The sequence below is a fragment of the Natrix helvetica genome (genome assembly GCF_964273705.1).
Source record: "Natrix helvetica genome assembly, chromosome: 6".
NCBI classification, from domain to species: domain Eukaryota; kingdom Metazoa; phylum Chordata; class Lepidosauria; order Squamata; family Natricidae; genus Natrix; species Natrix helvetica.
Window position 1 is genome coordinate 34,725,585 of NC_138553.1, and position 16,549 is coordinate 34,742,133.

Sequence of the window (16,549 nt, forward strand, 5' to 3'; positions counted from 1 at the left end):
ATTGTAATCAACAGGGATGTATCCAGTATCTTCTTAAATTTTTTTTTTTGCAGATAGTCCTTCACATATGACCATCATGGAGGTGGTTGTAAGTCAAGGACTACCTATATGAAGCTTTAATAACAATATTGAAAAAATACAAATTAAACTCAAAAAGAAGGGAAAGTAAAAGAAGAATAAAAGATACACAGAGAAAAAAAGAAAGGATGGTTTCAGATAATTTCTAAAAGTGGTTAGAAAGTGAGTGAGTGAATGAGTTCAGTGTCCTTTAAAACATTTTGCTGCAATTGAGAGCATGATGGTTCTCTTCATCTCCCAGAACTCAAACTCATGAGAAACCTCTGTCCTGTAGTGTCTTCATGAGGAACAAGTGTCTGGAGCACAAGTGAATCATCTCCTACCATCTCCTTATCCAGAGAGGTTCTGTGAGACCAGTCTGCTCACAGGTCCTTAAGCCTTAGTTTGCTAATTTGCATCTTTGCTAATTTGAAGATGCCTTAGTTCTCCCTTCCTCACTTAAAAGCGCCTTCCAGTTTTTCCTATGATTTCTCACCATCAAACATTTTGATGGTGTTTAAAAGGAAATTCCATGAAAATAATATAAATTCCTTTTATGCAACTTGTTTTCAACATCCCCAAAATATTTCTGACATGAATATTCCGTGCTTGGTTGTAAACTGATATCATAATAGTATAACTTGATTAATTGTTTTTTGTTGTTGTTAGTGAATATTTTTTCTATTGACTTCCAGGAAATCAATACAATTCTTCAGTATGTTGTGGAAAGGAACAAGCTTCTTCAGTGTCTGTATGCAAAGAAACATGCTCTGGAGTCCTGGAGGCAGCTGGTTGAAATCATATTAACTGCCTGCCCACAGGACCTCATACAATCTGAAGACAGGCAGCTCATTATCCGTGATCTATTGCAAGATTTACACGATAAGGTAAACTATAAAGATCTATTGCTACATTATGTTGTTTAAAAGGAGATTATTCTAAAATTAAATTATAAAATACAGAGTAAGGAAAGGAGGAATATATCTAATAGCAGTTTGAGACTCATTTGATGATAGAAACCATGTCACTTATATGACTTAAGACCATTATTTTCTTTTCTTCCTGCAAGATTTTGAATGAAGATGCAGCTCAAGAGCTAATGCCTGTTGTGGCAGGAGCCGTGTTCACTTTGACTGCTCACCTAAGCCAATCTGTACGAACAGAACAAAAGGAGCCATTTGCGATCCCTATGCCTGGACGTTCCCAATTTGTCCTAATGTTGGATGGTTCTTTTGCTACATCACCTGCTTCTGAAGACTTGGCAGTGGGATTTGCCTCCATTGGAGACTCTTCTTTACATATCATATTGAAAAAAATTCTGGATTTTATTCTGAAGACCGGTGAATACATAAATCACTTATACTTACTGGAAAGGAATTCCATAAATAATATGGAATTGAACGTATTTTCATTTTGTTTCATTAAATTAAAAATGATACTTAAACTGGGTTTGCACATCTTATTTAACGGTGAGAGCCATAAGCAGTAGTAGAGGATGCACGTGGGTTGTACTGACAGAAATAGAGGACAGTGGTTGTATTTTTATAATGTTTTCTATTTTAATTTTGCTAAGAATGGAACAATTGATTACTCCTGCTTCAGCTTTTATGGAATAATAGTTGTTTTCATTGCAAAGTTAGCATTGTACATATAATTGAAGGCACACATATGTATAATGCTACATGTGCTGGCTTCTCTCTTTCTCGCTGAATAGGTGGTGGATTCCAGCGAGTAAGGACACACCTATATGGATCATTGCTCTATTATTTGCAGATTGCTCAACGACCAGATGAACCAGATACCCTAGAAGCAGGTAAAATACAATCGAATGATAGAAAATATGACATTCTACACAGTTGCTTATGCAGTCCATCTCTACAGAATAAGATGTTATAAACATTAGTAGTGGTGAAGTTCTTAAATTTCGTAAAACAACTTTCAGGTCTAAAGTTTGAAATCCCAGTGAGTATCTGTTTTCCACCAGCATTCATACTGTGAAGTTTTCAATTGTTCTTGTACCTAAATTCTCAGTGCGTTTTGCACAAACAGATCTCACTTGAAAAGCTAAGCAGACTTGGGCTTGGATACTACTTCTTTAGGAAACATCTAGAAGATAATAGGACTGTATAGGAAAAGTTACCAAATTTTAAACATTCCCAGAAAAAAATTGGTAAAACGTTCCATATATGAAATCACCAGGAATCAAATCTGGCTCAAAGCAACTTTATTTTTTTAAAATGTTTTCTCACCTGTCCCGCTAAGGTATTATCCTTCTACAGTGTATATTTTTGCTAAATACAATTTATGATACAGTTTAAAGAGAAAAGGGGTTATTTTTAATACTCTTTGATCTATTTTACAGCCAAAAAGTCCATGTGGGAGTGTTTAACAGCTGCTGAAGATGGTTTCAGTAAACTGCAGAGAGAAAACATGGCTATTATTGAAAGCTATGGTTCTGCTCTAATGGAGGTAGTCTGCAGAGATGCCTGTGATGGACATGAGATAGGACGGGTAAATAAAATTGGACCTATTAATTTTGAACAGACTTAAGTCTTTGGGGATGGGCAATTATGTTGCAATAATCAAAATGCTACACATATAATAATAACAATGATTACGTTGAACTATCAATACATAGTATTTCGGTAGGTTGGTTTTTATACAGTTGTGTTATAAAGGTATAAAATGCAATAATATATAACCTACAAACTCCATTTATTATTATTTAAAATTGATGAGAGTAATTCAAGTTTAAAGATATGAATCAAATCTTTCTAAGCAGAGACTCTGCATTCTTGTAAAGTAACTTAATCTCTCTCTGTTTTTTTAGATGCTAGCACTAGCATTACTGGACCGTATCGTCTCTATAGATAAACAGCACCAGTGGTTATTATATCTCTCCAACAGTGGCTACTTAAAAGTGCTTGTTGACAGCCTGGCAGACGATGATCTCAAGTTGCAAAGTTTACTTATACCACAGCCTCCTTTGCTTAAAGCGCTGTATACCTATGAGTCAAAAATGGTGAGATTCTGTGAAAATCCTGCTTCTGTTGTACTAAAACAACCAGCCAGCATTTAGCACTAACACGTAACTCGTTATGTCACGAAAATTTCACCTTTTAAATCTTTGCATACACATTGTCCATATCTCTGAATACTCTCTATCTGTTAGCTAGATTAGAAGAACTTTCAATTTCATATCTAAACCATATTTTTATAAAACCGTTGTTGAAAACAGAAAAGGCTCTGAAGTCTAATCTGCTCTACCACTTCATGTGAAGTTTTTCTTTCTGCTTTGCAATACAAGCTTATTCAATTAAAAGAAGCAAATCATAGCATACTTACTATCTAGCGTTCCCACAGCCTTCCCAATTAATTCTTTTAAATTGCAACAGTAAAAGCTAATAGAAACTATAAATAAAAAAGAATTAAAAGGAAAAACCTATAAGGTGCAGAAAAGAAAAAAAGTAGAAAAGAAAAATAATAAGTATAGAAAGAAATACACACACACACAAACAACTTCCTCCGTCATCTCAGCAAGTATAAACAATTTTAATAATTTAGCACCTTCTCTTAAAATACAGCAAGTGATCTCTTCTTCCTATATCTCATTTCTTATCTATAAACAAATATTTAAAACCTCATCAGTCCTAATTCAGCAAGGTTCATTAGAGATAGCATATCTATTTGAACCTTCATCAAATAAATCAACTTTATATTCCTCCCTTTTACTCTAATCCGTTTAAATAATATACTTCTTTGTTCTTTCTCTTTTGCAAATCCAGTATAGGAGAATTATCTAAGTCACTCTTGGTTTGTTATTTGTATATCTCTTTCAATTACTAGGATATCAGCCAATGTGACACATTTTTCCATTTTTTGTAGCCTGTCATTTTTAAATTCACTTTCAAATCAGTTCCTTTTCCATAACACCTTTTAAATACAGACTGTCTACAGAGGCAGATAGTCTTAAAACTAACTTCTGGGTCAATTGTTCAAAACTATCCTTCAGTATCTTCAATGTAAAATATTTTGGTTCATTCATATTTGGAATTTTAGTTTGAGTCTTTTTCTCCTTTAATTGTAATTTTTAGTTCCCTTTAGTATTCAATTATTAAAATTCTATTTTCTTATGATTTTAAGTAATTCAAAACAAAAGCATTTTCCCACAGGAAGGTTTCTTTATAATTAATTCCAAAATCTTATGTCAAATTTATCTTGACCCTTGGTCTGTTTGTGACTTGCTAAAACCAATATTTGAATTACCATTTTGCCGACACAACACCATTCAATGCAGTCCCTTTCTGCAGGGAAGAAGGAAGGATGACCTAATGAGTGAGATTTAGGAGATGAGCCTCTAACTTCTTGGCAAACCCTTGCTATATATTCTGATTCTTAGATCCTTGTTCTTGTTGTTAACAAATAAAATATTTACTTTTTTCCCCCCTCAAGGCCTTCCTGACCAAAGTAGCAAAAATACAGCAAGGAGCACTAGAGTTATTGAGATCTGGAGTAATAGTGAAACTTGCACAGTTTCAGGTATATGATATGCGGCCAGAAATAGATCAACAAGGGTAAGCTTATACACCAGATTTCCAAAGTAACATCCTGGTTAGGATAAAGCAATGTTTTTAGTGTTGTATGTTTATAGTGCACGTTTTGACTAGATTTGAAATTATTTCACTTACTGGTAAATTGTTACATTTGTTTTAAATATAAAGAGTTTGATAGTTTTATAAAGAGTAACTGGTTATATTAATCTATGTTTTGTTAACTTTTTTAATTTTTTCTTGTAATTGTTTATTATTTTACAAGGATTTGTGTATATTGCTGCCGCCTGTGTTGCGGGCTGAGAAATCATTTATGTAAATCAAATAAATAAATCTAAGATTTCGTTCACGTTAATGTTAATTCAAAGCTGAATTTTGTTGTTGTTTTGTTTTCCGGCCAGTTATTAAATAAATGTATCCATCTAAATCATGACCTCCACTTAAATCTCAGAACAAATAGTAATTCCAAATGATCCATTGCCAGCCATCTGTGCTAGATGGGTTATACCAGAACTACTCATGAATAGTCACCAGCAGATGTTTTATTGCTGGTCACCTGTCTTACAAAAATCTTGCCAGACTGAATACATTCCCTTGGAAACAGTCTGATGAGGCTTTGGGGATTCTGGTAGACCACTGCACTTTCTGCAGTGCAAGGACTCCAAGTCTCTCCACCTGCCCCCCCGCCCCCTTTAAAGATCTCTCTCCAATCTAGATGGAGATGCCATTACAATTAAAGTTGTTACTAAAGGATTACCTGTGTTAGGCTTTATGTCATGTATAAACCAAGCTAGTACTAAGCTAGGTAAGTATTCTGAGAGTATACAGAGATATCTTTTGTATTTTATAATTGTAAATGTGTATTGTGGTGAGTTTTCAAGGTTTTTTTTTAAATAAACAGATTATTGGTTTCCTTTTTTGCTTCTTCCTTTAAGAATATTTGGAATGCGAGACCCTCCAGTCTTCATTCCTGCTCCTGTGGAGCGTTACCACCAAATTCTTTTGCCTGCTCTCCAGCTTTGCCAAATCATCCTTACTTCTAGCATGGCACAACATGCTCAGGCTGCTAGACAGGTAAGATGACAGGAACCTCTGGTAGCACTAGCTGTTCATTTCAATTATTCTCAAAGTTAGATACTATTGGATACTAGATATCATTCTCTTATTTCCAGCTCCCTGAATTAATTACACTTTAACTTTACTTCCACCCCACTTTCCCTCCGCTCCCTCCCTCTCTCTCCTCCCTCTCCCCCCCCCCGCCTCTTTCTCTCATAGGTTTTGCAGTTCCTAATATCCCATTCAGATGCTGTCCAAGCAATCTTGCGGTGTCAAGAAGTTAGTGTGGGAGCTTTGCAAGAATTGGCATTACTAACTGGAATAATCAGCAAAGCTGCTTTACCAGGCAAGATATTTTTTGTTTTTGATACAAAACAACACACTGTCTTTTACTGGAATAAGAGTAAATGTGTAAAAAATATATTATAAAAATGTTCCCTTTGTATAGAGCAGGAAGAGAAAGTTCACGGAAGCTTTTCATAGTTCATGCAATAGACATTATGGTCTTCCATTCTAATATGAATTTTAGATTCACATATTCATTATATGTGACGCTTCCAGGGAGCGAATCAATCAATCAAAATCACTATGTGTATTTTTAGAAGTTAGAATGCTGAACTATTTTATTTATACAGTTCAGCAGAATCTGCTTATTAGAAAAGCTCCTAAAATGGATGCTGGTAGCTTTGTTTCTTGATAGATGGACATTGTATTGTGCAGAAAAAGTTTTAAGTGTATTGTATTTATTGAATGAAACTTGGCTAAGGGTATGTAATTTCATATATTCCAAGGATGTTATATTCAGAGATCCAACCAAAGGTTATTAAGGATCCAAGACAAAACACAGGAAAAAGACCAACAATACAAAAAATATAATAAAAGAATTTTTAAAAATTGCAAGAAAATCCTGAAACAATAAACAACTGAAAATTAATATGATTCTACTAAATAAAGTGATTTATGAGTGATTACTACAGCCTAACAGAAGATGCCCTTATAAAAAACAATTTGAATCTATTATGTAGTGTTGTTTCATTAGGTATGCTGGGTGACTTTGACCTTGATTTCAATGAAGGAATGCAGATTGAATTACAAGGACATATAGGGCGATTTCAGGTAAATTTCTGTAATGATAGCAATTGCTTTTTTTTACTACTTGCACCACTTAAATCTTCATCAATTCCAAGAAGCTTATGATAAAATAAGTGTTATACACATTTTTATAGGCTGTGTAAAGTATTTCTTGTCTATCCATCTTGTTTTTTGACAAAAGAATAAATGTTACAATTTAGCTGAGATTTACCATAAAAATAAACATATTTCCTATCCTGTTCCAAAAACAGAATTAGTTGTGGCATAATATTTATATATACAACAAATAATTTTGCAGAATGAACTTTAGGGCATAAAAGGTGTGCAGAAACAAGGAACATAAAGTACGGCCCAAGTTACATTATGGAGTAGAATTTTGTGAGGAGCGGGGTAGGGAAGATGAATAAAGCATGATACTTTCAGGAACAAAATTTGTAGTTGCAAATTTTCAGAACAGATAAATCATCGAGAAAAAAATGGAAAAGGCAAGAATTTTAATTTAATATTGTCAGTTATGCAGAATATGATTTTATACTTTAAACACAACACATTGAATTTTTATACAATTAATGGTAAACATCTGGAGAACAGAATTAATCATTGGCTTATTTTCATTTGCTTTTAGCGCCAATGCTTAGGCCTACTCACACGATTTGGTAGTTCAGAGAGACTGCGCCAATTCAGGTTGCAAGATGATCACGCAGATGCGGACAGAGTGAACAAGAGAGATGATATTGAACTAGCCATGCAACAGGTGAGCCATTCAGTGAACTTTGGTGTATAAAAGTGAGAAACTAGGTGATACAGTGGTTGAGGTGATATACTAGGATTAAGAAGACCCAGGTTCTAGTTCATTCTCTGCTGCAAAGCTCCCAAAGGGACTTAGTCAGTTCCTCTCTCTTGGGTCAATCATCAATCCAACTTTCCTCACAAGATTATTGTTGTGGGGAATGTGTAGGAGTACTACGCCCACCAATTTGGCCTCCTGTACAAAAGGCTGGTTATAAATAAAAGCAAAGAAACAAAGGCTGTTATTGCAACATTTTCAATTTTTTTCTATTTTCTGTGCCTTTTTCGTAGCAGTAAGAGACATTGTATTTTTTAAAAAAACCTTTACATCTATATCTGCAGATCTGTGCCAATGTGATGGAATATTGCCAGCTGCTTATGGTACAGGGCGCCCCTACTTTTGAACACACAGTTTGCCTGTTCACTCCCAGCCTTTCTGAGTCCACCAATCGAGATGGACCTCGGCAGGGTAGGTTTACTTGGGTAACTTAAAAATGCATTCCAAAATAGTTAACGATTCTTCCCATATTCTCATGTACTAAGAATGTTCTTTATGTCATATTTATAAGCCTGCTTTTACATTTGGGAGATCCAAGATTAATGCAGAACCTAAACATTCTCTGCCACAGAGACTGTTTTAGTTTGTAAAAGCATTAGTTCAGCAATATAACTGAATTTCATGGTTATTGAGTTTGATAGTATGATTATCTTCCATATAATATGTCATACCATATATGTCTGTGTGACTTTGCTCTCAATGTTTATATATGTAGCATACTTTACTACTTATTTTCTATATGTTTGTACTCTACATGTGGATGGGAAGGCAATATCAAATGCATGACATTGGAAGCCACACTTTTGTAATGAATTTATTTTTTAGCCCTTATTTTAAGGGCTAAAGATTAAGATTGTTTTTAATTTAATGGAATCCAACTTTATGGCAAATGTTCTTTGCTTTAACTTTAATTATTATTACCTGCTTTAGATACACAAGCACCAGTGATTCCATATTGGCGATTGCCTGGTCTGGGTATTATTGTCTATCTCTTAAAACAAAGCGCTAATGACTTCTTCAGTTACTATGATAGTCATCATCAGAATGTTAGCAAGTTGCAAAATGTGGAACAGCTACCACCAGAAGAGATAAAAGAGGTAACCTTCCTGTAGCCTTCTCTTGCTTTCACTATTTCCACCAATTTTATCCTTTGATTGTTGCACCCCTGCATGTAACGTTTTATATGACAGTAATTACAAGAATCAGTGAAGGGGATACTAACAAGGTGTGTCAGTACAATGAAGAGGGATGGTATTTACTACCTCTTTTTAGATCTGTATTGTAATAGTACAAGTTCTGAATGAGAAGGAGCTAAATATTTTTGCTTTTCTTAGTAGCATAAACATACTTTTAAATTTTTCTGTTCTTAATAAATCTTTACAGAGATTATCAAGTTATTCAATGACTGACATGCCAAATGTATTGAAGTTGCTATACAAGTAATATTCCAGAGTTCCAGTTGTAAAATTTCTCTTGAAACTTATTTTTTATTTGGAATAAATGTGTGTTTATATGAAAAGTTGGCTTTGTAGAGCTCGTAGCATGTCTAGTGCTTACATACACAATATTACATGTTTATATGTCTTTGTTTCTTTCCATAGTTGTGCCAGTCTGTTATTCTAGCTGGAGTAGACAAAATTTCTACGACCCAAAAGTATATTTTAGCAAAGCGGCGTTTAGTGAAGCTGATCAACAATCGAGCCAAATTGCTTTCTCTGTGTTGTTGTATCCTTTGATCATTGTGTGGAAACTCATTTATTTTTTGAGTAAACTTCAGAGATCACCTTTGAAAACTTAGGAACAAAATTAAGAACTTAACAATCATACATGGTGAAAAGTGACTTCCTCAACTGCTATCCAACTTAAATGTTTAATTTTTTAAAACAACCTTGCAAATTGAACACTGTGATTTTAAATAACTTGTTCTTTGTTCCAGAGACTGTAAACAGATATAATAGTTTTTTAAATATCAAAAATCTGTGTGACCATTGATCTATCATTACAATTTTATAACCTTTAAAATTAATTAAGAAAATGAACTTTTGTGAGAGACTGTTTAATTCTTTTGTATGGTGAAATTTTAAATGCAGTGGCACCTCTGGGAAGATATTTTCTTTAAGAGGCATTACATGCATTTTGAGATTATGATTATTGTTAGGAATATTAATTGAGCTGTCTAAATGTAAAGTTATTAACTAGCTTAATAATGTTTGAGAAAGCAATAAAAATAATTTAAACTGCAACCAGGGAACCTGTTTTGCTTAAAAATGATAGTATCATCTATATGTATTCTAGAAGAAATGATTAAAATTTGGGGATGAAACAGGTGCTTATTTGTCACTACAATAACTAGCGAAAGGTATGATTAGCTGTTGCTTAATTTTGTTATATACATGCCCAAGAATATGTAAATGCAAACTCCTTTACTAGATATGCTTGCAGATATTATAGAAACCTGTCTTTTTATTCTTTGGCGGCATCTTGAACACTATCTACTACATTGTACACCTGCAGATTCCCAAGCTTCTCTTTTGGCTCCCAGGACTCAGTCAAGGAGCAGAAGATTACAAGGTAATTTTCCTTAAATTTATTTAAATTCCTACATTATATTATCCCTTGAAGTTTAATCAGCTGATTGTGTAACTGTTTATAATCAATTAGGGTTGGAGAAGTTTTAATGGATTCTACTACAACAAAACTAAAACATTTAAACATTTTGTGATTAATTATATGCATGAATCATACTTATAAAGACTCCCATTCCAGGGACGGTTGTAATTGAAATAGGAGTTGTAACTTGCCCTTCGGTAAGGATTTCCACTTATTCCTCCAGTAGGAAACATGAATCCAGAACTTCCAGAATGCGATCTTGTTCTCATAAGGAAGCCTCCAGGCACTGGGATATAACTTTCATTTAAAATTCCTTATTAGCTTAAGATGTATTGTTGGGTATCATCAACATGGTACCTCATACTGTGTTGATAGATGACCTCCTCAGTAGATGCATGTAGAGATTGAAAAGTAAAGAGGAGATGGCTGACCCCTATGGCACCCACAACCTACACTGTTCAGTAGAATAGCATGACCAGTGGTATAAAAGGCCCTCAAGATGTTCAGAAGATCAAGAGGATCATACTCCCTCTATCCAAATCATCTTACAATGATCTACATGTAAAATGATGTCTTATCTGATTATTGTAATTATTATTATCATTACTTTTTTTGGTTTGAGAATTTTTTAAATTTTGTATTCTCTTACATAGCATTTTAAGTATACATTCACATTGTTGTTATTCTATACATTTATCATTCTTATACATTTATTATTTCATTTAATAGGTTATAATATACAATTTGGGTTGTTTTATTTACCATCCCTTCTTCCTGTTGTAACACCACCTCTTTTTCCCTTTCTTCTCTCCCTCCCTTCTCTACTTTCTTCCTTCTTCCTTTCCTTCCCCTTCCTTCTTCCCTTGCCTTTCTCCTGCTCCTCCTCTTCCCCTTCCTACCCTCTCTCCTTCTCTTCCTCTCCCTTCCATCCTCCTCTCCTTGCCTCTTTCTTCTTTCCCCCATCTTCCTTTCATGTTCTCCTCCTTTCTCTCTTTCTTTTCTATTATTGTAGGTGTCTCTTTCTGGCCTCAGTTTATATTTTCTTGGGATGGTATTTCCGCATACCCAAATATAATTGATATCATTTCTTATTCCCTTACCTTCGTTAATCTATCCTATCTATATTTTCCTCCCCTTTATATCTCGCTTTTGGCTGTATACTTAAATATTAAATATTTTCTTTTCTGTTTTCCCCTTCTTTCCCCCCCCCTTTCCATTTAACAGTGCCTTGTCTAGGTTCTATAATTTCTCCCTATTTTCTTTTCTAGTTTCCTTTCTCTAGCCAATCATAGAATCTTCCCCATGTCTTGAAGTACTCCGATTCCTCTTTATCCTTTATTTTCATTGTCAACCTATTCATCTCTGCACAATCTAATATCTTTTTTTATTATCTCTTCATCTATTGGTAGCTTATTTGATTTCCAATTTTGGGCAAATACAATTCTTGCTGCTGTAGTTACATGTATTATCAAATACATATCCTCTTTTTTGAATTTCTCTGGGATAATACCTAATAAGAATAACTCTGGTCTAAATTCTATTTCTTGTTGTAACATTTTCTTTAACTATCTTCTTATCTTAGTCCAATATTCCCTTGCTTTTGCACATGTCCACCACATGTGATAGTATGAGCCTATTGCTTGTTGACATTTCCAACAATTCGCTGATTTGTCTTTAGACATCTTTGCTAATTTTCCAGGTGTCATGTGCCATCTATAGAACATTTTTTATAAGTTTTCTTCATAGGCCATTGACATGGTTAATTTATAGTTTCTTTCCCATAGTTGTTGCCACTTTTCTAGCTCAATCGTGTGGCCAAAATTCTTTGCCCAGGTTAACATCGTATCTTTAACCACTTCTTCTAAGCTAGTTCTTCATAGGTAGCTGTATAGTTTCTTAATTATTTTTTCTTCTGTTCCCATAAATATCTTACCCAGCTCCGAAGTCCCTAAGTTAAAACCGTATTCCCTTTTATATTTTTCATATCTTGCTTGTATTTGCAATTGTGAAAACCATCCTATATCAATCCCTTGTTTTTCTAATTTTTGTTTTTGTTTTAATTCCCCCCTTTCTGTTAAAATATCCTTATATCATATATCATTCCTTTTATAATTATAATTTATAATTTTTATAATTATAATTCATATTATAATTGTAATTATCATAATTATTACGAGCCAGAAAGAGGGCTGAGAAAATATCTACAGACCCCTCACATTCTGGATATAAAGTGTTTCAGTTCCTCCCCTCAGGATGCCACTAGAGGGCATTGCATGCGAAAGCAGCTTGATACAAAGAGTTTTTGCCCTGCCATCACTCTGCTAAACACCTAATTCCCGCAGCACTGTCTTATGCCTAAGAATATTTACCCATGTAGTTGGGCTGCATTGCTCTTATCCTTCTCATCTTTCCTATTACCTTCTCCTATCTTACAATTTATCACATTGTTTTTTATAGGTACACTGAGAGCTTATGCAGCGGAGACAAATTATGTGTCCAATCACACTTGACCAATAAAGAATCTTTTCTCTTCTCTTCTCTTCTCTTCTCTTCTCTTCTCTTCTCTTCTCTGAAAGGGATTCAGACAATTCTTTTCAGCTACACTGTTCTGTAATTGCTGTCCCACCACTTCTCTAAGGTTAAAAGTCCTCCAAAACAGCGGTCACCAACTTGTGGTCCATAGACTACTGGTGGTCCATGAGAAAATTTTGGTGGTCCGCAGAAAAAATATTTGCATTTTTTATATTGCACTAAATCAGAGGTCCTCAAACTATGGCTCCTGGGCCGTATATGTGCAATGAATGTTTGTGTTGCTGCAGAGAGTCTCTCCCTTCAGGGTCTTTTTTGTGCAGGTGTGGGGGGGGGAATTTTGACTTGGGGTCTGCTTCAGCCTCCTGGCTTTGGGCGAAGGCTGGAGGAAAGTGCCGCTGGTGGCAAAAAGCTGGAGGGCTTTGTTGTAGTAGGACTGCATATTGGCCTGGAACTGGCTGACCATCTCAGCCCACTGAGCCTCCAGGCACCAGTACCTGGCCTTGCACTCCCGCAGGTCTTCCCTCTGCTTGGAAAGCCTATGCTCGTAGTCCTCAGTGAGGTGCTTCTGAGCCTCCTTCTTGGTCAGATCCAATTTGAACTGAGTCAACTGTTTTGCCAACTCTTTCTCATGGTGGCTGTTTAGCTCAAACAACTGTTTCCTGTTGGGGTCCTAAGGAGCCAAATGGACAGGTGGGAGGGGAGGGGTATGTAGAGGCTGGCGAGGCACCCCTTGATGTGAGTGACATTGAGTTGGCCATGCCCACCCAGTCACATGCCCACCTAACCATGCCCATCCAGCCGGTCATTAGGCAGGTTATATTAGTGGTCCACAGAATTTAAAATTATGAATTTAGTGGTCCCTGAGGTCCGAAAGGTTGGGGACCCCTGCTCCAAAACATCTGAATGGAGTTGGCTCCTTTAGGGGACGCAGTTGGTATAAGGATCTCAGATTTTCTCTGCCTATTATATGTACTAGAACAAAGGTATCAATTGATAAAATATTTAATTTTTCATTCCATGTATAGATATTATGAAACTCTTAAATAACTACATTTTTAAAGCTTGCTTTGGACATAACTATGGTAATTTTTAATTCCAACATTCCTTTAATTCAGAAACGAACTTTGATGTAACAAGTGGATCGAGCAGAATAAGCCAACTTGATATAGATCAGGTAGGATCTTTCAAAGGTTTTTCTTTATAAATAGTGGGCTTGATTCTCTACGTAACTTTTATTGTGATTATTGATCCTTGAAAATAAAAGTTTTGAATAGCTCACTACTACTTAACTTTGAAATTATTCATTCTGAATGGTCAAATGTACAACAACCCAGCTTGCTAAATATTGCTTCTAGAACAGTGGTGGGTTGTAGGTGGTACATCCCGGTACGGGCGTACCAGAGCCTGCCCGGAGCACTGGGTACCGTTTCGGTACAGTGCTTCAGAGGGCCCACCTGCCCGCATGAACTCCTTACCTGTCCTTTAAAGCCTTCAGCACTTCCGCGCACCAGCCTGGCTGGAGTGTCGCAGAGGCTTGCGGAGGTATCACTGGCAGGTACGATGCATGCGTGTGGCGCGCATCCATGTGGGCAACGCTGGGACCCACCACTGTTCTAGAACCATACTTGTGGATTATGAATGATATTAGTAATAAAGGATTGTGGGAGGGTTAGTCTCTTTGAGTCGGTTTTTGACATATAGTGACTGCTTGGAGTAGTCCAGGCAGTTTTCTTGACAAGTTTTTTGGAAATGGTTTGCCACTGCCACCTTCATAGAACTGAGAGAGGGGGACCACGGTTACCCAACTAAATTTACAGTCTCCCAGTTTAACCACTACTCCAAACTGGCTCTGTAATAAAAGAAATTATCCAACAGTATTTGCTTTTTTTCATCTCTTCTCCTTTACATTTTTCTATTATAATATTAATTTTAAAGAAAAGCAAAAGCAAATATCGGAATTCTTCTTTTCATTTGTTTTCAATTAATTAACAAAATGTAAACCAACAAAAAGAAAGCATACCTTGCCTTGTTTTTTTCTTTGCAAATTTTACCTTATTATAAAAGTAAAAGCTTATGAGCTTTAAAATAAAATAATATAATGCTTGTAATTAGTTCTGAAGATTTAGTTTTTTTTTCATAAACTTGAGTAATTTGTATGTATGTTATTTGTATTTATCATTTTTCATATACTTGACAACAGAAATTTAGGGATATTTAAGTTTCTTGGGGGCATCCCTTTATCATCTTTCTCTTTCCAATCAAAATTTTAAAACTTCAAAATAATAATATTGTAATAGGCTTCCAATTCTTACAGACAATGTTATAATATCACAATTGGATTTTCAGTTCCTTTTACTTTTTTAACAAGGACATGTTAAATCATAAATCTGTATGTTTATTTTTAAGATTTTAAAAAGCAAGGTTGGGTGTGCTTCAAATAGGACCCACTTATATAGACTACTGAATTTAAATTAGCAGTGCATTAAAGGAGGATTTAATAAATAAAGATTATCTTGGTTTTGTTGTTGTTTCTTTTTAGCTTCAGGTAGAGGCAACCAATAATTTTGGAGAATCCCTTCAGAAGAAACTTCTAGATATAGAAGGACTGTATTCTAAGGTGCGGTCACGCTATACTTTTATTCAAGCACTTGTTAGACGTATCCGTGGCCTGCTAAGAATACCAAGAGGATGAAGAATAATGTTTGTTCATTATTGATGTTTTTTGTACAAGTAACATTTTATAAATTATGGTGAAATTATTTTAATACGTTTCATTAAGAATGAATAATTTTTCTGTGTTCCTGCCATTCATTATTACCTAAATCAAAAAATAAACTTTTTTAAACAGTCACATTTGTGTACAAAGTCAATTACTTAAAAAAGGAAGGGTATAATTCACAATAATAAAAATTCTGGTATCAGTATAGCAATGCAAACTCTGACCAGATTCTTTTTTTTTTTAACTCTGGCAACCCATGTGAAATAATGTGTGTTTAAAATAATTTGTCTACAGTTACTGTAGTCCTCAATCTACAACAGTTCATTCAGTGACTGAAGTTACAACAGCACTGAAAAAAGTGACTTATGACTGTTTTTCACACTGACTGTGGCAGCATCTTCATGGTCATGTGATCAAAATTCAGATGCTTGGCAAGTGGCTCATATTTATGACTATTGCAGTATCCTGGAGTCATGTCATCACTTTTGCAACTTTTTGACAAGCAAAGTCAATGGGGAAGCCAGATTCACTTAACCTTGTTACTAACTTAACAGCTGCATTGATTCACTGAACAACTGTGGCAAGAAAGGTCAAGAAAATGGGGCAAAATTCATTTAACAAATGTCTCATTTAACAACAGAAATTTTTGTCTTAATTGTGGTTGTAAGTCGAGGACTATCTGTATTTAAAGGATTGTTGGGAAAATAGTTTCCTCCTATAGCATTCTACATGCTGCAAAAACAAATTGAAATTATATGAGGCTATAAAAAGTAGCCTGAATAAAAATCCAGATTTTCTAAGGAGAGTGTTTCCTTTTATAATGCATTTGTTTTAACAATGCTGTTTCTTAAAAGCATTAAGTACTGCCTTTAGAAAAAGTGAAATGTAACCAACATGTCATTCTATGAATATTAAATTACGTTGGAAAATCCCAGGATAATTACATTCTGCAGTCTTGTTGCAATTTCTTTCATAGTTGTACCTGGAGATTTTCCACTTAGATATGCTGCTGCGCCATCGCGCTTCATTCTTAAATTATGCGGGATGAAACATCGAGTTAGCAATAAATATCTACAACACTGCAGA

General features: G+C 34.9%; 1 protein-coding gene across 2 annotated transcripts in view; it reads left to right on the forward strand.

The window, feature by feature from the left end:
* NUP205 (nucleoporin 205) overlaps window positions 1–15,595 on the forward strand; it is a 58,205-nt gene extending 42,610 nt beyond the window's left edge. For both annotated transcript variants that reach the window (XM_081956954.1, XM_081956953.1), the window contains exons 28-43: window positions 753–944; window positions 1,127–1,397; window positions 1,772–1,870; window positions 2,420–2,568; window positions 2,888–3,079; window positions 4,510–4,631; window positions 5,543–5,681; window positions 5,883–6,009; window positions 6,703–6,779; window positions 7,381–7,509; window positions 7,887–8,013; window positions 8,533–8,699; window positions 9,204–9,327; window positions 10,045–10,173; window positions 13,860–13,918; window positions 15,284–15,595. In XM_081956954.1, the coding sequence (XP_081813080.1) occupies window positions 753–944; window positions 1,127–1,397; window positions 1,772–1,870; window positions 2,420–2,568; window positions 2,888–3,079; window positions 4,510–4,631; window positions 5,543–5,681; window positions 5,883–6,009; window positions 6,703–6,779; window positions 7,381–7,509; window positions 7,887–8,013; window positions 8,533–8,699; window positions 9,204–9,327; window positions 10,045–10,173; window positions 13,860–13,918; window positions 15,284–15,436 (2,256 nt within the window). In that variant the 3' untranslated portion in view covers window positions 15,437–15,595. The remainder of the gene's footprint in view (window positions 1–752; window positions 945–1,126; window positions 1,398–1,771; window positions 1,871–2,419; window positions 2,569–2,887; window positions 3,080–4,509; window positions 4,632–5,542; window positions 5,682–5,882; window positions 6,010–6,702; window positions 6,780–7,380; window positions 7,510–7,886; window positions 8,014–8,532; window positions 8,700–9,203; window positions 9,328–10,044; window positions 10,174–13,859; window positions 13,919–15,283) is intronic.
* Window positions 15,596–16,549: the final 954 nt, after the last annotated feature.